At 43.3% G+C, this 22,752-nt stretch overlaps 1 protein-coding gene across 4 annotated transcripts in view; it reads left to right on the forward strand.

Annotated features, from left to right (window-relative positions):
- Positions 1 to 21,137, forward strand: part of LOC142972005 (ubiquitin-conjugating enzyme E2 E2-like) — a 51,276-nt gene extending 30,139 nt beyond the window's left edge. Inside the window, exons 1-4 of one of the 4 annotated variants that reach the window (XM_076112757.1) lie at positions 6,275 to 6,430; positions 10,128 to 10,260; positions 15,146 to 15,293; positions 20,386 to 21,137. In XM_076112757.1, coding sequence (XP_075968872.1) covers positions 6,276 to 6,430; positions 10,128 to 10,260; positions 15,146 to 15,293; positions 20,386 to 20,483 — 534 coding nt within the window. In that variant the 5' untranslated portion in view covers position 6,275 and the 3' untranslated portion in view covers positions 20,484 to 21,137. Of the gene's footprint in view, positions 1 to 6,274; positions 6,431 to 10,127; positions 10,261 to 11,572; positions 13,861 to 15,145; positions 15,294 to 20,385 lie in introns of those variants that run through there. The other 3 variants (XR_012959429.1, XR_012959430.1, XM_076112756.1) reach the window with 3 other exon arrangements.
- The last annotated feature ends 1,615 nt before the right edge of the window (positions 21,138 to 22,752 follow it).

Genomic DNA, 22,752 nt, shown 5'->3' on the forward strand with positions numbered 1-22,752 from the left:
TTCAGTTCACAGAGAGAAAACAGACGGAGGGTATTTCCGCCTCGTATGTTTGTTTTTAAATTAGAACCTGTAATCGTGCGTTTGCTTAAGCACTTGTCTCCGCTGTATTGTTAGTCTGCCCAAGTCACTTTCCGAATGTTTACTCCAGAGACAAATTACATTTCCTGCAATTTATCATACAAGCAAGAAAAGCCGTGGCATTTGCTGGTTTACTGCCTCCACGTAGACGTTGCAACGGAGCCCCAACTACTCGATGACCAAATTCTTTGGTTATCATAATCAAAAGAGTGTGAAGAAGTAACAGTATTGATGTTATGCACAAATAACACGCTCTCTTGTAATGCCACTTGTACCTTGAGAGGCGGTGGTGAGTCACTGTAGCGCCATTCTGCCCTCAGTCCAGAGAACGTAGAAGTAGAGCTGCACCGATGGCTTTTTAGTAATACATCCATGGTCCATGTGCGTTTTTTTTATTGGATTCAGTTCAATGTGGAAGAAGCAAGAAAATGATTTGCCTTGTCCTCAACCAATGGGAGGCTGCTTCGCTTTGGAGCAAGTGGCCCGGTACTACACATTGCACCTTTAAGCATCTAGTCAAGTGTCGCACTTCATCAAGTGAGCACTAACCCATCCACGTCCTCTGTGAAAGACCCATCAGGACGTCCGTGTGTTTTATAAAGATAAGGCGTGAGTCACCTGAGTTGGGGATGATGAGCTTTTTCCCATGACAGCACCGTCGGTGCTCGCCATCAAAGCAAATCATGCACAAAGTCTGAATGGTCTAATTCATTTCCAACTGCTCTATATTGATGCAAATCTCATTTCTCATTTGAGGCATCATTAGATCGAGCACGCGGGCGGTGTGTTAGATTTGATGTGTGCCCATGAGCTGTCACTAACATTTAGAAAGTAATCTGTGTCTTGATGCCTCTCATATGATCTTGTTGGCTAATTTGATAGCTTAATGTTTGTTGATTTGTCCCTGAAGGGCCTATTTGGAGATGATGAGCCATAAGCAAAGATGAATGTGTGAGACAATTCATTTATTAGTCTTTTTCTTTTTATTCCATTGGCTAAACAGTTTTCAGGTGAGTGCAGCAGTTGTGTCTGCCTGTACTGCTGTTGTTGTTTCCATGGAAATTCCTTTTGCAGACACACACACACACACACACACACACACACACATGCACGAAGTCACTGCGGGGATGACATGTTGCTAGGCAACATGTTCAAGACAATGGGAAAGGGAAATTGGTTTAGTGCTGATTCAAAGGTTAGAGGGTGTTGGAGTTTCACCAGGGCTGACCTTCCTCCAGTCGGCCCTTCTGTTGCCTGCTCTTGTCGCCTCTGCTCCCAGTGAACTTGTGCATTGTCAATATAGAGCCGAACCAAATGAAGGGGGACAAAAGCCTGCGCAAGCCGACACTTAGTCCTTTTAGCTAAAGCAACAAAGGAATCAAAAGAGCTTTTATCTCGAGGGGGTTTAAGCAGTTCACCTCTTTCGGGGGCCTTTTAGAAAGGATCATTCCCAGAGACCTTGAGTCTACCCTTCATTAAAAGAACCATTGTGAGGATGCTGGTTAGTGATCGCTAATGAGGCTTTGAAATCCTGCTAAACCGCAAGGAACAGCCTCCAGAGATTTATAGCTTAATAATACCTGCTATAACTAGTCAATACCTAGGACATGTGAGTTTTCCTTAATGAGATTTGGCAGGTATTTTTAAAGCCTTGGGGAGACTAATTGCTTTGTCGTTAATTAGCAATTAAAAATGCACCTGATAAGGTGTCGTACACTGTCCGGTCCGTTGCCCAATGTTGGTTGGGGTTCTACTCAGGACTAAAAGGATCAGCATCCTTGAAACTCACTTTACGAAATCTTGTCAAACCACATCTAAAGGAACAACATTCCAATGGCCACACACTCCCTGCTGGTGGTGTCACACTGCCTCGCTGTTTTGTCACCAAGTCGTTTTCCTGTCTTAGTAGTCATGAAAAGTGATGAATCTTACAAATTTCGGCCACTGTTCGGCCAATCCCTCCTCAAAGGTATTTGAGTGATGCACCCAGTCACACCTCAACTCAGATTGTTGGTTTTGGAAAGTTACAAAAAAACTCCAGCTCCGAGGTTCCCCAATTCCAAGGTTGGAAATGAGTGGTGGAGGGGTATCAGAGGCTGTTGGATTATCCAACAAGAAATGTATCCAAAGCATCCAGAGGCCCTCAGACCTTCCTCACGCAACCAGCAATATGAACTGTGCTTGGTATAAGATGGAGAGTACAGTGCCGGGGCAGAGCGTCGCATAGGTGCCAACAAATGCCAGGTAAGCCTTGCAAAGCCCTTTTTCGTTTTATGTATTTCAGTTTTACACAAAAGAATGCAACTCTCCTCCGATAGAGAAGAGGAATACCTATAATCCTACTGAATTATTCATTGCTGGGAGCTGTGGGGCAGTAGCTCAGTCCGTAGGGACTTGGGGACCGGATGGTGGTTGGTGGACGGTGGAGTTAAGCTCGGACCAGGAATGCAGTGATTGGTACTTGGAAAAGTTCCAGTTCACCTCCTGGGCACTACCGATGTCCCCTTGAGCAAGGCACCAAACCAACTGCTTGGAGCGCCTGACTACAACAGCCCCAACACTCTGACAAGAGACAATAATGCATCTAAAGTCTTAAAGATCAGATTATAGATATAATGGACCTTTGGGAGAGATGGTTTCAAATCAAATGTGTTTTTGAAGCCATTGAAGGCCCTTCGAGTGTGTAGTGGGAATGTTTTTGAGTCAGTGTAGTGCTGTATCATTCATTGTCAGGTTTTAATCCAGTTAGTTTGTAATCTAGAAAGGGTGGGGGGATTAGCCTTCCAGGCTGGAAAGTAAGTAGATGGTAATGCTGCCAGTCGGCTTTCATCCTCTGCTGTCCTCTCCTCTTTGGTCCTGTCTTTTATTGCAGCAAACAGGAGATGAGGCCGACAACGTCCTGCTGGCTTGTCTTTTTGAATCTCATCGTACATTAATATCTAGCCATCTTTATGAGTCACCTCTGCCCTTCATGTCAAAGGGTGCTATGCGATCACAATCTAATCAGTCCCCTGTTAGAGGGTAAAACTGTCTGCATGCCAGGGGATGCTGAGTGAGGGCAAGGACCTCATTTAATCTCACTGCGATTATTGAGTAAAATTTCCTGTTTTACTGAGCAGCAAATTATATATTATATTTTTCCCGTAAATATATATATATATAATATATGTAAATATTCTTATATTTTTACAGTTGAAACCATTTTTGTATTTGGATTGTTTAATTAAATTTTAACCTAATTAAAGGTAATCCTGATTTGTTTTTACCAACAAACATTTGGACTGGGATAAAAACCTGTGTTGGGTGATTTCAGGGTTCAAATTGAATTGAATTGAATGATTTGTTAACATGGTCAGACACATCCACTTAGAGTAATATACACTGCTTTTCAAACAACCGACTCAAGTCACTTATGAACAATACCTAAATGACTACATTCTCTGCTTCCTGTTAGTGGTTCTGACTTTCTCCTGACCGGTTTTCTGTATATGAGCCATGTTTCATATTTGCCTGTTTGTGATAGATTTGTGTGGTGTAGCTTCTCTCTACTACACTCCCTGGTGAGTCACTGACATTTGCACAGTGCCCTTGAGCGTAGAAACATAGCCGAGGTGTTTCAACAATATTAACACTATGCTGGTCGATGTTGAGGTGTTAAAGGCATCAAAGACACTGTAAGCAGACACACTGAGAACTCTGTTAGATTTATTTCACACTTAAAGGACAAAGGTTATTTGGAAGATCGGGTTTAGACATAATAGAAATTTAGGAAAATAATTAAGTTCTGTAAAAACAAACAACTAATGTGTTTGTTACTACCGCTTAAGAGTTTTTTTATCATGCATATTTAAAATGTTTACAGCATCATAAAGTGCCTACGTACTTAGCAAGTATTTTGTTACTGTACGTTTCCAATCTTCACTACTTTCACATTTGCTTCTCACCGTCCACGACCAGCTAGAGTGATGACAAAGTAATTGTAAGAAAAAAGGTTTTGCAGATGTATTTGTGTGCAGCCATCCCTAAATCCCCTGCAACCCCCGAGCTTTTAAACTGTTAGTGTATGTGACTTGACAGAGATGGACAGTCAGGGCTCCTCTTTGTCACTCACCCTCATTAGCTGAATTGATTAGCTAATGCAATCATTGAAACACCTACTGAGGGAAATGATAAATGATGCCACATTGAGCACAGAGGTCACAGAGACGCTGCTTACTCAAGAGACTGGTGCTCTCAGCTGAAACCACAGCGGTTCTTATCAAGGGTTTGTAGGCTTTGTGGAGCTGCTTTTGCTGCTTTTATTTTAGCTGATTTCATGCCAAAAATTTTAAGAAATCAGTCATTTTTGTACATAATATTCCTGCATGACTTTTGGAAATCCTTTCCTGCAGTATTGGTATGACTCTTGTGTACAAAGTCCTAAAAAGATCATATTTATGGCACACAGTTTATTATCTTGTGCACACAAGATATGGATCTTGTGCACATAAGATAATAACTTGTGTGCATACCTTATAGTATATCTATGGTGCTCAGTAGTTGGAGGTCTTTGAAGGATGCAACCGATTTTCGGAAACAATTGGCCAATAACTGGTGTTTTTTGTTACTACCGTATCCTTCAAGCTGACAGAATTCAAGCCACAGTTAATGTAAGTTATTGTTTTTAATTTGAAGTCTTTTGATTTTTAAAAACATTTCCATAATCCGTAAATACCTTTTTATTATGTCGCAAAAAAAACAAACTTGGCCCCAAACAGAGATGGTAACTGGATTTTGTACTTTGCCTTCTGTGACTCAAATATCATCCTCAATACAAACATTTGAATTGGTCATGGTTTACCATGTTTATCTTTGTATAGCGTGTTAGCATGCTAACATTTGCACTAAACACAAAGTACAGCTGAGGCTGATAGAAACGTCATTCGTTTTGCTGGTATTTGGTTATAAAGCAAAGTATTGGACAGGGTGAAATGTTCACCTGTTGGTGGCGCTGCAGGAAAAGTCATTGCCGAAGTTATTCGAAATTAACCACTTACCAAGACTTTTTAAGCAAATCCAATCACATCAACCTGATGGTGGCGCTAGACACGTCAGAGAGTTACTCAAGTCATTAGGATACGTTCTCTCTGGGAATCACGAAGGTTTTTACTCAACCTAATACCAATCCGTATTGTAGTGTGGATCAAAGTGTTGGACTTCTGGCCAGCATTGCATCTTTGGATTCATGCTGCTTGTCTGGCGAAAAAAACATTGCAAGGATTTTGTGTTTGCCCAAAATTTGATATGTGAAAGGATGAAAACGCCCATGAAACAGCAGTTAGATCGATGGAAACCAAGGACGATGCTGTCTCTTCAGAATCGGTTGATTCCGTCTTCCCAATGCCAACCAGTGTAGAATTGATTAGTTGTACATAAAGATGGCAGCCATTCAAACTTGATTGTGTCCATCTTATAACAGGTGGACATGATTGATTGATACATATCTGATTTCTATTCTTTGGTGCAAACTACCATCATTAAACTGACCCTTTCATATCCTCAATAACCAACCATTTGCCAAAGTGCTCAATCGCAGACTAGAGATGAGGATTAGGAGAAAGCGCTGTGTGTCCTATGAGAGATCTTTGAAGACAGCGAGCGATCAATGCCCTTTGGGGGGGGACGATGAACGCATGAATACATTTGCTCATCAGTTTGCCTTCTAGCTCCTGTGTGTGTTTGAGCACTCTGTTTGAACTGCAAACGGTCTTGTTTGTGCTGCCCCCCCCTCCCGCTGCGAGCATCACTGAGTGGGTTTGCGGCAGTGGAATGCGGCTCCACTGGTCTGGACATGACACAGAGATTTTAACAGTGTTTATCGTTGTGGCTTCACAGAGCTGGAGTCTGTCCCAGATGTCTGTCTCTCTCACTTTCTCTCGATCTTTTTTGTGCGGCAGCGATTGTATTCAACTGTCGATGTAATTCAGGAAATTCAAAAAACAACAGGCGTCTTCATTTTTTCGAAAAAACACTTAGTCAGTGAAAAAATGTAACATCTCCTTCCTGTTGTTGTGTTGCTGATGTTGACCATTCCTCATGCTGGGTTGAAATTCATAACACAGCAGCACAGCAGCGGAGTTGATCTGTGAGATCATGTTTAGGTAAATGATTTTTACACCTGATGTCATTTTTACAGATGGATTGATCTTCCCCAAAGGATGAAAGGCACAAATCTGACAAAAGATTGTACTGATGGCTCCTCGCAATTTCAACCGAGCAACATTTTTGATCTAACGGAGGTCATCACGAGGCATTGTCAAGACACCATTGCAGAACGAGCTATAGACGCAAACATGTTCGTCACCCAGATGAGGTGGGATGTGCATGATTGAGGGTGTGAATCAATCAGAGTTGAGCTGGACAACACTGTCTGGTACTAGTGCAAAGGGGACAAAGCATGCCTCCATAGAAAGGGCAAAAACATCAACAGAAATAATGTAGAGGCGCATATTAAATCCAGCAGGTTATAGCACACATCGATTTATACAAAATACTTTTTATGCTTCATGTTCTCACTTTAAAGTTGGGTAGTTTCAAGGAAACTGCATGTCAATTATTTATAGAAAGTACGGATTCGTCCCGCATGAGCTTTTGTGTTGCCACTGAGTTAACAATCTGGAATCAGCAGCAGCCTTGACGTTACAGATGGTTACCATTTCAAATCCCCAAACATTTCATCAAATCCCCAAACTGGTGGGGAAAACTGTGTGTGAAGAAAAGCGCTCTGTGCTCCCTTAACAACCGCCGTGGAGGTGCCCTTGAGTGGGGCATTGAGCCCCCCAGCTGCCGCCGCTGCAGTACAAGGCTGTGATTGTGTACGTCTGAATGTGTGTGAATGTGCAGCAGGGAGCTGCTGTGAAAAGAGCACAGAGCTCACTCGACTCTTCCTCGCTAAATAAAGGTTTAAAAAGGTAATCTGACATCTCTGTAGTAATAAGCGTCTTAATATTCTGCTGTTTCTCTGTGATGTCCAAACAAGTTGTTACATTACGGTTCGCATCTCAGCCACAACTGACAAACACCCACTCGGTTCAAACATTAGTCACATTCAGCATATCTGTGCTGAAAAAAGACTGCAGAGTGGCTCCGAGTTTTTTCTCTGCGGCCCTGCATGGCCGAGGATACGCCAGTGAAAGTGCTTGTATTTTATGTTGTGTTTGTGTGTGCGTGTTTGTGTGTGCGCGTGTTTGTGCCCTGCCTGAGTAAAAATAGTTTTCAGCAAGAACTACAAAAGCGGTGGAAGGGAGGAACGGTAAAAGATAGTCTGAGGTGGTGGGGTTGTGTGATCCGAGGAGTGTTGCATGGCACAGCAGTCAATAGTGAGAGTAAGATAATATTGGATTTCAAATATAAGCTCTATGTTTCAGCAGCCGTAAGCAGTCACTGCGGAGACTCCTGTTGTTTCTGCCCAACGATAACATAACATCTTCCTTCCAACTACCGTTTTAATTTTGACAAAGAAGATGTTAGGACATCCAACTATCTCAGCTGCAGGTGTGTTTCCAAGACTTCAGCAATGTGAGAGTGCAAAACCGTGGTAAACCCCCGTTTGCATAGCATCCTTTCCATAATAACACTGCTTAAGGAGCAACGGAAGTCAGTCGGCGGTTGGCCGGTTACTGCAATTTTGCAACAAGGAAAACTACGATCGCTCATCAATCCAATCTGACTCCTAACTGTTAGCATGATGAATGTGTGGGATGGGGTAGGAGCACAGCATGCTTCTGGCTATTTCGGAAATGTTCATCGATTTTTCTTTGTTTTTGTTTTTGCAAAACAACCTTCTTCGGTAAAAATAAAGAATCGCTTCAGAAGGTACCATCTACATTTTTCAGTTGATGTGCTCAGTTCCAGGCTGTATAAAGAATCCACCATAGCGAGGGAGCTAAAGGACACAGAAACAGCCTTGTCTCAATCGCTCCTCCAGCGGGCTGCGCTCGGCGCTCCGGGGTCGTTATTAATGGCTTATAGGGTGGAAATTGACACCGTGGGAAATAGCGGGATCCATCATTGTTATTTAGCCTTCATTATGAGCCGCACCGTTTTCCCCCCAGCTCGAGTTTTGGTATAACTGAAGCAGCTTCTTAAAGATAACTCCCATAGCAATTGAACATAAAGACAAGCCGAGTTGCAAGTTGGTAAGAGAGCACGCCCTGAGGTGAAGTTTGGAGGTCTGTCTCCTCCATCATTCTGACACGCCAAGGGAGGTGGTAAAAAATATAGATCCTTCTCTCCTGCATCGCAAATCTGTCCTCCCATCAGCGCAGATTGTACCAGGCTGCAGGAACATTAAAAAAGGAGGGTGGTGCTGGCAAAGCTCTAAACATTTCCAGATGCTGCCGACTGAACTGTCTGTGGGAACGCAAGTGGAGAGAAAAATCAGTGGTTGGCCAACCTTTAAGAGGCCTAAACGTCTCCCTTGCAATAGGATTTGACTAATGGCAGGTTTTTCAAGACCGACACTGGTAGTTTGTGGATTACCAACAGTTGCTGTAATGTGCTGATATTCATTGAAATGAACCAGGCCTGTGTAACAAACCTAACTTGGTGGTTTGTTGCATAAGGTAACATGAGGCATAATAGAGGAAATCATAAAAGCAATAATCACTGTAATAAAAGCGGTTCCATGTTATCCTTGTCTGTGTAATAAAAGCCTTTAAAAGAGCAGTTAAACCATTTAAAATCATCTTAACTCTCCACTTAAACTATTTATAATAATACTATTAATAATACTCTTTATCCATGTAGCGCTTTTCAAGAACAAAAGCTTAGTTTATCCAAGATATGGGGCACAGAAGACGGTTAAAAAAATGTCTCTACATGCTTCAAAGTTGTGGGTCGAAGTTTGGTGTGTTTTAAAAATGGATGTGCTTGTTTGACGTATTCAAACTTAGTGCCAAAGTAAATAGAGAGAATAGATCAAAAGATCAATAAAGGCGCCACATTGTGGTTTCACCAAATATGGCAGCACTGCTCTACAATCATTGGCATTTAGAGAAGCTACTTGACACAGAAACATAGATTTCTCTTTCGACATGACATCGGTGTCACGTCAGGCCACGGCCGGCCTGCGGAGCGATTTATCGGCCCTCTTGTCCCCCGTCGGCCCCAGAGAACGGCCGCTCTCCGGACTATTTTTATCCATCCGGGAGAACGTGTCGGCATCCTTTTCCCCGGCCCGCTCCCATAATTCCTCTCTGTGTCCAGACACACGTTGACAAGAAATAGGACTGCGGTGGCCCCGGTGCTTTACAACAGGCTGCTGTTTCACATGAACAACTCCACTCACATCTCATCTTACATTTATGTGCCTCACACATGCTCCCTCTCTCTCTATCTCTCTCTCTCTTTCTGAGTGTGTGTGTGTGTGTGTGTGTGTGTGTGTGTGTGTGTGTGTGTGTGTGTGTGTAAATGATGAAAGTAAAAGTAATACAAGAAACCGACAGGGGCATCTGGCCTAATTCCAATAGAAACTGGAATTGGATTAGTGCCTCCCTTCTCTCACAGCTGTGTGTGTTTTTGTGTGTGTGTGTGTGTTTGTTGCGTAAAATCGAGACAACAATGGAGCTCGGCGACAGCCAGCTGCCCAACGGTGGAGCGCTGATGAACAGTTAGGAAACAGCCGCTTGCTGCTGCTCAACACCTTCCTGTTTGTTTGTGTGCGTGTGTGTGTGTGTGTGTGTTGGTTGTTGGTGTGTGTTTCACGCTTGCCGGCACATCCCAGACGGATCAGTCCTCCACATGACATTGATCATACTCGTCATTTCTCCCGGCTCGCAGCCTTTGTTACATATACGCCGTAGTATTGTTGCGTAATCTTCCCATGGATAAGAACTTTAAACGGCAGCTTTGTGCGGCTGATTTAACAGCTGATAATCACACACTTTATTTATTCACTGCCGTGCTGCTGAGGAGAAAATTGAGTTACGCGATTAGAGTGTTTTTTTTCCTCTCTAAACCTCTGCTGGGAGATTAAATTTCTCCTTTTTATTTTATTTGTTTTATTCTAGTGCCGGTCCCAAAGGAGACAACATCTACGAGTGGAGGTCGACCATCCTGGGCCCTCCAGGCTCCGTGTACGAGGGGGGAGTGTTTTTCCTGGACATCGCCTTCACACCAGACTACCCCTTCAAACCACCCAAGGTGAGTGGTGCCCTGCAGCTATGCCCCCCCCCCCCCCCCCCCCACCATGCTTCTCCACCTAGAGCTTTGAACAATGTCGTCCAGTTGTCCAGCAACAATGGCTTGTTTAAGGCTCGTTCACCCACAGCGTGTTGACAAAATAACGTGACAGCAACACAGAGAACTGGAGCTGGTCTGAAGACAAATGACAGTATAATGGTGAAGGATCAGGCAGGTGTTATTGCATATCTTTCTCATTGTCAAATAACCCTGTCGTGTTTCCGACTGGTTCCTACCGAAATGGAGTGAATTTCATTAACGGAAACTATGAAGAAAAATACAATTTGACAACCTTTTGGCTTCCCTCCAGTGAGGCTCTGGGTGGGTGTGTGTGTGTGTGTGTGTGTGTGTGTGTTTTGCTGATGCAAGTGTGTGTCAGTATTTACAGGAGTCTGGCTGACAGCGGTTGCCACCTCCCTCGGTTTTGAGTCGTGCTTCTGTTTTTGCCCAGGGTTTTTGGTTTTTGACTCTAGAAATACTCGCTACTATTTAGAGAAACATGATAAAAAAAAATAAACAGAAAAGAGTATGGAGAATAACTTGTCTTGCTATATGCTATATATATATATTAAAAAAAAGGTTTTGTTTAGAGAAGCCTTTTCATACAATATATTAAATATTAGAGGTTGTGGAAAGCGAGTAAGTTGACCTTAAATTAAGAATTATTTTTGTCATAGAAAAAACAACCTTGAGCTGTGTATAAAACCTTAAAAATCCCCGACATATTCCACAGTGTTGCTTTAAAAAGAAAGACGCTGTCGACTTGTGTGAATGGCTCCCCGGTGCGTTCTCAATAACTAGTTGGCGTGTGTCTCCCATTCAGCCTATTGTGCTGCATCCACTGTGATAATTTAGATTAATGGGGATGCTGGATGTGAGTCACTTCTCCCTCATCCTCTCACATATTCAACCACTAAAGGGAGGCAAATGTGTTCATGATGACACTGACACATTTAGGAAGTTGGGTTTATTTTGTGAAATAGAAAAACAACAATTGAAACGCTTCAATGTTAAACGAGTACTGGTGTTCAGGCGTCTTTTAAATTACATCCAGCCCTGATTACCACAATGCCGAGCAGAGACTTGGGAGCTCCAATTGCACAGAGAAAAACAAGTGACCTAACCGTCTCCACCTGTAGACTGAATACAATTGACTTATGGTTTGATTCGCTATTTCCTGTTGACAAAAAAAAAAGAACGTTTATTTTTATTTTTTTACAACAAATCAAACTTATTGTAAATTGTATTACAGCTTTGGGTATTTGGTTTGCAGTCTGGTGCAACGCTGTTCTCCTCATTCCCTCCTGACCAGATAAAACTGCCTCCTTCCTGGCAGTCCGCGCTGAGGGTGGAAACAGAGCCTCGTCTAAACTCTTGGCATCCTGCTGCCATGTTTTTCCAGTCTGGCTGCGAGCTGTGCCATCCAGCAGCTCACCGGCTCACATCCGACAGCTGCAGCTGCTCACTACACTGGCTCACTCACTAATGTTAGGATGATAAGGCCAGTTAAGGCGGACACTGATACTCTTAGATAGAGGTTGAAGGTGGCAAAGGGATCGCTTCAGTCTGCTGTATTTTGTTCCGCTGCAGGACCCGTTCAGCAGAAACACCCAGCGACGGGCTGAGCGATTAGACTCCTCCAACTAACATTATTCCCCTCTATCAACTCTAATTTCCTCACGGCTTTGAACTAAATTCCGGTGCACGCTTTATCGTCCTCTGCATGATATCATTCTCATTTTCAAACTGTCTAACGTGCCGTGAAGAGCCATAAAGTCAAGCTTGGACTTGCCGATGATCAGCCATTCAATACATTCCCTCCTCTAAACCGAACCTTCGTGATGACTGCTTTCTCATAAAACTGCCAATCAGTTCAATTGCTTTCCATTCCGCTTGCCCAACATGACTATTTTTACTGTTGCGTGCAGACATTGTAAATGAACAGACCTGAGGTAAAGATAGACGAACATGCTTTATCATAGCTACGCCACATGTGTAGGGAACTTCTACGGCCGGCAAAACCATAAGAAATGCTCCAGTATTTACTTTTAATGCGATATGATGACATGCACTGTGAGATGACACACATTTGTAAACTGTCAGAGATGATTTGATACTGTTATAGCAAGGTAGCTTTCCTTTTAACATCTCTGGTTGTGTTAGACCGCTGTGAGCAATTCTGCAAATCAGCAGAGTTAGTGACAATGGCAATATTCAATTTACAGGATTCATGCGTCCATGTGATGAAGTACCTTGATTTTTCTGGTACTTAATTCACAGAATTAGCTTAAAGACGGGCAATGGAAACTTATTCCCATGGCGTTTGCTTTGGGTATTTATATTGAAGTATGAAGTGTTTAATTTACTCTAGAATGTGATCATCAGAATGAGCGCTGCTGTGATACAAAATGAGGATGCAGAGGTTGTGTTTAGAGGCTGAGGGATGAATCCGTAACACAGAGGGGGGAAGAAGGATTAGACCCGCTGCTTTTGTTATGCGGAGGCAGCATCATAATCTATTAGCATCAGCCGTGATGGGATTACAGGCTGTTAATGAGACCTCACAGGCTGGAAAAAGGATCTTTTTCACGGCTGCTGGGCGGCCAGCTTCAGCGTGCCACCGCCAAACCCGTCTCAGCGGAGGTGTATGAACAGAAGAGGGGGCGACTCGGGCCTCAAACCCGCCCTCAACCAGTCACCGTCAACCCCCTCGTCCGTCTCCCGTCTGCCTTTTCTCGCCACATCTCCGGAAAAATCCTTTCATGTGATGAAAAATCCTTTCATGTGATGAAAAGCGGCCCGTTTATTGCTCCGTCCGTCCGTCCGTCCATCGCGAGTCAGTAACGCCGGCGTGGAATGTGAGGAAGAGATGGCTGCACTCTCATGTGAGGGTTGTTTGTTTCTCACGAGGAGATGTGAAGGGAGGAACCGAGCGTTGATGAGAGGATAAAAGAGGGAGCAAAGAGGGGGAGGAAAGGGCTGCGGTTGCAGAGCAAGCAGAGAGGGGGGATGGAGCGGCGAGGGCGCCTCGACTGCCTGCTCTGGTCGGCAACCTCCGTTTAAGGAAGCGGAGAGGTCAAAGGTCACTCCTTAATGATGTTGTGCTCCTTGTGCTGATGTCTGCAGGACTGGCTTCACTTCGCTGTCGACTAAAGCGGATCCACAGGGACTGTGTCGGTATCACACTCACACTCACACACGCGTATCTCAGTCGATCTTCCAATAAAGTGACCTGAGCATTTACTGTGGAGCTGAGATCAGGCAGATGTTTATTAATGCATTAGTATATTGGCAGACATCCATTATAGGCTTGTTTGGACTTTGGAAATCAATCAGAATGTGTTTTACAGCTTTGACTGTTAAAATTGTTTCTGTGCGGGCAGCCTGTGTGTTTGCAAGGTTGCGTTTTGAAACTATGAATTGATTAGTCGATAGACAGAAAATCACTCAACGGGATAATTTGGGTGATTTGAAGTGGGGTTGTATGACGTAGTTTTCCATAGTGAGTGTATTTCCTACAGTAGATGGCGGTCAGCACACAGTTGAAGCAGCAGCATGGAGGTAAAGCAATACGTATTTTAGGCACCTTCAGAAATCTATATCTGTTTAAGTGTACGCTATATTTAAACTATTTTCACAGCTTTATCTTGCCTTATCTCTGGTTCTTGTAATTTATGAAGGAAAACTGACAAGTAGCTGTTGTCAGCTTCCCAAATAAATATCATTATTTAGTGTTGGTCGAAGAAAACTTGGGCTCTGGAAAATTACGATTCATACAGTTAGTGGCCTAACAATTACTTAATTTAGTGGTGAAAGTTCTTAATTGATAATAAAAATGATAATTTGGTGCAGCCCTAAAGAAATGTTGCTCTAAGTACAAAGCATACCAACTACGTATATATAGTAAGTTGGTAAACGACTGGTTTTGATCAAATTAGATTGCACTCTGTTTGTATCTGTATGTGTTATTTCAATAATGAAAATGTTTAGAAATGTTGATTTTCATCTTATCTTTCAAGATCTGGAAAATACTCTGTGATAGGCAATCATGACTCTCACAATGTTACGTAATATTGGCCTAATTTTGCAATATGCAATCAGTATTTATATATGAACAATGGATCCACAGAGAATCATCACAAACTCTGCAGGTCCCCTCAGCTCCAGGGAGCCATGTAGTGTGTTTCAGCTCATTGTTTTGCTCTCACAGCCCTCGACTTTGATGTCTGATTCAGTCTCCACCTGGTCTCCAGCAGCAGACAGCTGTTTTCAGGGAAAAGAGCTTTGATAAACCCAGACAACGTTATCAACTAGCTGATGAACAGAGTGGAGCATTCAGCAGCTTAAGAGACAGATATTCCCCTCAGGACTTGGTGGAGACCACAACAGAGCTGAGAGTAAAAGGTGTAGAGTTGTGTGGTTGTTTTGCAGGAGCCTGTCGTTGTTGTTTACATGTAATCAAATGAAGGTAAGCACTGGTGGTGGTGGTGCGTAATCGCACTGCGATTGAGCGCAGCGCTTCTCAAAGCAGAGGCTGCAGATTTATTTATTTATTTATTTAACATCTGTCCTGATTCCTTTAGATGGCTTCAGGGATTTAGTGAACTGAAGAAGAAGCTTTTCATACATATCACATATATAATATGCATTTATACTGTAGAATCTACAGTGTAGATAAATGCAGACAGAGATTTTTGAAGCCAATTGAAACACATTTACATTAGTCTATAAAAAACTCTCAATAGGCCGCAAAATAAATGGTATGCATGCAACTTGAAACCACGATTATTCGTGGTTTTCTTTTAGAAACCAATGTTGCTCTAACCCTCTGACTGTCCGTGTCCAGGTGACGTTCCGTACGAGGATCTACCACTGCAACATCAACAGTCAGGGGGTGATCTGTCTGGACATCCTGAAGGACAACTGGAGTCCCGCCCTCACCATCTCCAAGGTCCTCCTGTCCATCTGCTCCCTGCTCACTGACTGCAACCCGGGTGAGAGCTGCAACACACACACACACACACACACACACTTCTCCTTGTCATATCGCCCTCTACGTTTATCAGTGGCAGGTTGAGTGACACGTCCATTCTGTGTGGATAATGTACATGGAAGCGTGTCACTTTGAGGCTTGAGTCGTACTCTTTGTAGCACAGCAGCAGAGACGACAGACAGGAAGGTTGCAGTGATGGAAACACGGCTGGTTTGTGTAACATTGCTGTCTCCATCTATCTGTTAAAGCTTCTGAGATTTCAAATGAGGGTCTCCATTAAGTAAATGTTCTGTAACGGCTTTATTCAAATGAATAATTATAAATGAATTACAGTGATGATAAATAGGTGTATTACCTAAATCTATGTACATGGACCTTGTGCTTCTGGAGCCTTTAATGTGATGACCATGATGTTTTTGGAGATAAACATGTATAAATAGAGTTGTTTTCACAGCAATGTAAAATAGGGATTAAAAAGGGAATTATGGTCTGTTTAACATCCTAAAACTAAACAGATTTGGAGGAAATGTAAGTTATTTAATCGTCAGTGTTTAATTATGAACAAACACAATGAATTTAAATTTTCCATCAAGGAAAAGTGGCAAAACTGTTTGTTTATGCTGTCAATTATAGTTCTTATTAAAAAGAAAATTGGAATCGCCAGGTTGAATTGGAAATCATAATTGTCCAAGAAAATTGCAATCGGTGCAACTCTAGTGCTGAACCCTTGTTAAGAAAGTGACAGAAGTATTTGTGTGATGAGTAAAAGAAAAAAGAGACAGCTTGAGTAAGAAGTTTAAATCCTGGTCTGCTTGCTTCGGGAATCACTGCGCAAAGTGGTCATGATTGACGCTTTGTCTGTAATTTGAACATAACCTGGCCTGATTCTTCCAAATGAAATAGGGTTTCAGATGCTATTAGCACTTTGTTGGAAGCAAACTGAGGCCCTTTTGAAAGCAAAGTACGGCCACTGTGGGCATGAAACTAAATATTGTTGCCTTTTCATAGCATTAAATTCATCCTCTTACAATCCTCTGACAATGTTGTCTCACAAACAGTAAGCCTCACAAACAGTAAGCCTTGGTATTCATACGTCAACAGTTTTAAAGCTAATTCGATCCATTACGGTCCAGTTTACCAGCGGAGCTTTTATTTCATGGACCAGTTAAACCAGTCCTTTCCCAGTAATACGACTCCTCAGTTGCCAATCCTATTAATGTCTGTTGGTATGACGGGTTAAGTTGAACAAGCAGAGGTGGTAAAAGCAGCTCTTGTAAAAATAAATCTGTCCAATATCACAGCAATGAGGTTCAGAGTGAAAGAACGGGGAGAAATGTGCCAGAGCAAGAAAGGTAGGGGGGGGGGGGGGGAAAGGGGAGTGACGGGGGCAGAAGAAAGACAGGTTATTTCACATGTGAATAGTGGGGAATGAGATGGCAACAGGCAAGAAAGAGCGAGCGGGGGAGGGGGAGGAGGAGGGGGGGGGGGGGGACTGATAGTGCTGATTGTGAAGACCTCTGATGATAGCTTGTGTCCTCTCTGCGGGGATTGCTCTTTGATAACGTAGCCGTGTAGATTCTCCCTCTGTGGGCGAAAATGAGAATAGCTTTTCCTCTCCTCCTCCACCACGTTTTTCAGATGTTGGCGAGATGAAATGAGCCGATTCCTTTTAAAGTATGATACAAAAGAGGCTTGATCGACGCCCTGTCGTACCCGCCAAAAAAAGCTGTCACCCCTCCTCCCTGTTACCCACGCACTTTCTATCGCTCTTTCTGCCTCTTGCCTCATCAAAATCAGTCCAATCGCTGCATTTCTCACCACTTGCTTAAGTTTTTTAAAACCCAGCCTCAAGTGCTGAAAGTGGGCCCTGGATCTGAAATAGCCTAAAAATATCTTTCCTTCCCTCTCCACCGCCTTCCGTCTGAAGATTTTCTTTCCCGTGCAGGCGGAGATCATTGGCATGGAGCTCATTAAAGCAGGGGAAGAGGATGGAATGACAGTTAATCAACCCTCCCAGGGGCTGCCGTCATGCCACATTTAACCCTGTATTAGGTCCCACAAGCAGATCTCTACCTGGGGCAATCCTCTTGGCATATGGGGGCTGAGCCACATGCCATGTCAAAGTGTATCTAGGGCTCATATCTAGCCCAGGGCCTCTGTCCAATGTCATCCCGTTCCCTACCTGTCTTTTCCTGTCGCAACCTCTGTGGAGCGTCCAAAAAGTAACCTCAAATTTTTCTTTTTTAACAAAGCCAGAGGGATTTCTGCAGCTGCTGTCTGGGCTGGATCGTATATCAGGCTGATATGTGCTGATGTTATTCGGCTAGTCATTTAAAATGAAGGTATCCGCTTTTTCCCCTCAGTAGCTTCAGGGGTGTCGGTTTGTCAAACCTGTAATAACAGACGCCTAACCCTGAAGGCTTTGCTCTCTGGATTGATATCAGGATATGCTCCTGTGTGCCTTCTGTTCACCACCAAGTGGCTGTTCCAAAGAAGGCGTAAATGACCACAAAAATAATCCTGAACATCTCACACGGCGTAATCTGGTGTTATGATTGCGTTGCTGGTTCCAACAGTCCCAATAGTTGCCTCATCATCTTCTGGACCGTACAAAACTGTGATTACCCTGAAGCCACCTGGAAGCCTACAAACCTAAAAAAACTAAAAAGTATAGCGTGTCATCCAACCAGTTGTTCACAGGCAGAGCCTCCTCCTGGCTGCATTCCACTGCATTTCTTTCTTTTGTTTGTCTTTGTGAACTTGACACAATGAATTGTATAAATAATAAAATAAAAAATGCTCACTGTCAGTCTCTCCTCGCAGGCATTCATGGTGTTGCACTTGGTTGTGCACATGAAAAGCGATGCAAAAAAAGAGATGTTGTCTGAATCGTAAAGTTGGCTGCAGTGCAGGTTGATTCCATATTTGCAAAAAGGGGGTTTCAGATACATTTTGGATGATTTGACAAGCATTTAGTTTGAAGCCTACTGAGGCCTTGGGCTCCTACTTCCATGTTTGGAAGTCATTAATTCAACTTTTTGCGTGGTCAAGTTGTCAAAGTATCTTTTTCTATGAATGTTTTTGTAGTGATTTGTGTTGCCACAGCAGAATATGTGGGTCGAAGTGGTTGTCAAAGTCACTGTACATATTTGAGAAATGGGAAGCCATTGATCGTGGATCGTCATCCATCAGTTTTTCCTCCATTTGTTTAAAGTGTTTCTACGTTTTGTCCATTTCACCAGGGAATCAAAACAAGCGCGATTGGTTGTCTTTAGGTTATAACTAGCATATCTTTTGGATGGTGTTGCGTCTCCAGATTTAGACGGCAGAGAAATGCTCGAAACAAATTCGCTTGCACGAAGTGTCGTCCAAGGTCAAAAGATTTTATAGTTGCGCAGAATGCCTGGAGATACACAGTCTCTCCTCAAAGACATTCACAGTGTTGAACTCATTAGGTACTGAACAATGGAAGGGGTTGTGTGAAGAATGAAAAAGAGAGCTCGAGGAGGGTTCAGACCCGACGTGGGGAGGCCTGCTTGGCTTGGTTGCGGCCGCTGCTTCACCCAGAATGCCGCTCTTCGGGAGCCCTAATCTAAAAAAAAAGGCCAACCTTAGTTTTTGCCATCAAAAACATAAATTGGTCCGAAAAGGACAGAATAACATAATGCAGTCTTTGACGTGATGATTCGCGACACTAAATCATTCACAAGCTTTCACCGACCAGCAGTCCCAACGGGATTTCTGTCTTTGGCTCAAGTTGTCACTTAAGAAGTCCGATGCTTCCCGCTTCGAGCTACAACGCCATGATATGTGGGGGATCCATTCATCCAGAAATATGGGAATAAGCCTGGAAACCCCCCCCCCCCCATCATTGAAACCCGAGCAGGGATTAGTGCTGAGGGGTGTTTGTGCTGCTTGCTCAGCCAAGCTCATCACACTGCTCCGTCAGCAGGCTGAGCCCTGCAGGAGACGGTCTGAAGCCAAGCAGAGTGAATGTGAGGCTCGAGGAATTTGTTTTCTCCTCTCTGTCCCCTCACTGAGAAATTGACCGGCGGCACGACGAATTGAGCAGCGGCACGATCAATAGGGAGAACCGGCAGGGAATTCATAAGGGTGGCTGTTGACTGACCGGACGTGTGCGGTGTATCAACAGACAGGACAGCTGCTGCTGGAGCCCACCATGATCACCTCTGATTTACAGCGGCATGCATATTTTACCGGTGCTGTCGATAAAAGTGTTGACCGCGCGCTGTACGGCATACGATACAAACTTCCCTTCCGACCACAGGGACGATAGAGCTGCATTTGTTTGACTTATGTCTCTTCTGTGGTTTTCGCTGGATGTTGTAAAAATCCCCATGAATGCCGATGAGCCGAGGTGGTCGATTTTCAGGTTCCTGCACCATTTTAGACTTCGATACTCTGCGTTAAGTATCTCCAAAACTATTGCCTGGATTTCCAGTAAACTTCCTGGAGATATTCTTGGTCCTCAGTGGATGAATTCTAATGTTTTTGACGAACCTCCTGACCTTTCTTCTAGGGCCACCATCAGAATTTCTTCTTCTCTAGAAGAAATATTGAAATCTGACAGGGAAATTGCCATGACATTTTCTGACCACACTGGGGCTCCCAAGGAAATGAAGTTACAATAAAAGTACTGTAGCATCCATTTAGCAGCTAAACAGTCTGGGGTTGGTGGAGGCCAAAGACGGAGGTAAAGGAGATTGGAAAGTGGATTTATATTCATCAGGTGGCCACAAACACAAATCCAAAGAAATGTCAATGTTGCTCTGTATATGCTGGGTGTGTAAATAAGCAATTGTTTGCTAACATAATCACCAACAACATCTTTATGAGGTGATAATATGTCAATTTTCTGTTTACAGCTTGTTGCACTGCACTCAACAAACCTGTTATTGTTGATTTAATAGACAAAGCAAACAACCACTTGAAACAAAAGTTGATTCAGTAATTAACAATTAAATGCTAGTTAAGACAAGCGCAGCAAATTAAGCTAAATCTCAGGTGAATAATCAATGAATGCGTTGTTTGTTGTACTGAGTCTCACTGAGTTCCTTCCTCCTGTGTTACAGCCGACCCTCTGGTTGGAAGCATCGCCACACAGTACCTGACCAACAGAGCTGAGCACGACAGGATAGCCAAACAGTGGACCAAACGCTACGCCACATAGACCAGCAGCAGCCCTCCAGGATCCCTCACCCTACTCAACACACACACACACACACACACACAAACACACAAACACCTCCCCTCCTCCGAAATCTATGGAAGCACACCCGCTCCTGTCATCCACCCTACCCCCCAAACCCAGAGAAATGAACTGTTATTTGTTCCATGCTGACTTGAAAAGCTTCTTTTTTATACAAAGAGTCTATTGGGATTGTATTTTCCAATACACTGAATGTTGATATGGTCATGAAAAGCTTTAATACTGTTATTGTTCTTGTCGTCGTTGTTCTTATTGTTATTGCATTGTTTATAACATTGTCGCCCACCCTCGTCATCTTCTTATCTAAAAGCGTGCGTGTACTATTCCCGTTTCATGTGATGGTTCCATGTAAAATGATCATACTGAGTGAGTGCATTTAGTTTGTTTTCTTCCAGTGGTTTTACAGCTAATGGTCAATATTAGTGCATGGCATCAGGATATGTGTTCAAGCAGTGGACATGTAGTCATGTAGTGTATTATTTCTGTCCCGGCAGAGTTCTGGCATGGAGTGAGCCCATCATCATGTATGACGATAGTGGTAGTTTGCTGTACATTTAATGCCTTGTGAGAATACATACTCATTGAATACTCAATTAAACACTGGCTGTAATGTGACAGGCCCCGTCTCAGTCTCTTGTTTTAATACGACGTATATCTGCGTGTGATTACGGGGTGTATACATGCAGGCTTATCTCTAGTCACAGGCAACAAATAATCTCAAGAAGTTATCTCAAGACGCCTTTTTTATTGAGCAGGTCTAGACCGTAGTCTATATTGCAGAGTACTATCGTACTAGAAGGCCACTCAAACATGCCCCCAAATGTAATTGGTTCTTCCTTGTTTCATGCTACACTCTTCTTAAGTTTCATGAAGATCAGGCCAGTAGTTTTCCCGTAATCCTGCTGACAAACAGACACGCAAACCAAACCCAAACCACCTTGGTGGAGGTAACTAACACTGATTTTGAAACTTTGGAAATTCATCACAGTGGTAATCACTTAACCCTCCATTAACCAACCAGGTTACCGGTGGATTTATACGGTTCAAATTTACAAAGTAATCTAAAGGAATGTCTGCTTGTATGTATGTGATTGGCAAACGCATTGCCAGATGACACTGCATTGCAAAAGTTGTCGGGTTAAATCAAGCAACCATGGGATTTGATGACATTTTTCCAAACCGTGGAATTATAACCTCCGGGTCCGTCACCTGATGCCATTTCAAACGACCCAGAAATACTTTTTTTCCCATTGACTTACATTGGAAAATAGACACCTGCAACTCACCGGATATTTTTTAAGATCATTCAACTTTCCACTCCGAACATTTGAATAGCCCTTAATTAAATCATTAGGTCCCAAATCCAGAGTTATTCTTTGTGCTTCCGTTGATGTGAATGAGCCTGAGACCGAGCAGTTAAAGGAAACGCTACTGTGATTTTATCACTCTGCATTCGATCCATTTTGGTGTTAAAAGACATTTCCTACATCATCGCACTGCCCAGACCAGCCTGCAGACACAAAAACAAGATGGCTCCGTCTGCTCCTGGTGCTTTAAAGTAAAAATGCTGGTCCTCCTCTCAGCATGACGCAAAAAGGTATCTCAATCTGTTCTACCAGGCAAATGTTATCTCCTCTGAAGTGCTGCGTTTTGATGCTCCTGTGCTCACTGGAGACACTTTCTCCAGCTGTGTGAAAAAAAAAAGATTTCATTTTATTAAGGGTACACAGGGTCTCTTGGTATTTTCTCATCCACAAGTTGTCACCAGTCATATACTTTGATTTTCTTTCCCCTTCATTCTCGATGAGTCATCACCATGTGCCGATACACATGCCACATTCAAAGTCCCTTGAGGTCGCACATTTTGCCCTTTCCGACGCACGGCTGAGCGCTAACTGATGCTGGAACCACCGGTTGTCTGAACAAATGAAATGTCAAGTCAGCGTATATCTACCCTACATTTCAAACCAAAGTCCAGACATGCACAAAAAATGATGTGTTTCTTGGTAGAATATGGATTGATATAACATAAGCCAAGAGCTGAAATACTGAAAATCACTTAAGTGACCTCCCCACCCCCACCACCCTTAACGCAGCGCTGACATTATGTCCAACACTGTGGACAAACAGGCCGGCTTTAATGTGTTGCAGGTTTTCCACAAAAGCTCCGTGGAAGTTAAAGCAGCACCTGGACTGTTAGCTGAGGACATGAACGCCTGAATGTGAACTC

This window comes from Anarhichas minor, unplaced genomic scaffold (assembly GCF_050575085.1).
Source record: "Anarhichas minor isolate MPS153535 unplaced genomic scaffold, ASM5057508v1 ptg000051l, whole genome shotgun sequence".
Classification (NCBI taxonomy): Eukaryota; Metazoa; Chordata; class Actinopteri; order Perciformes; family Anarhichadidae; genus Anarhichas; species Anarhichas minor.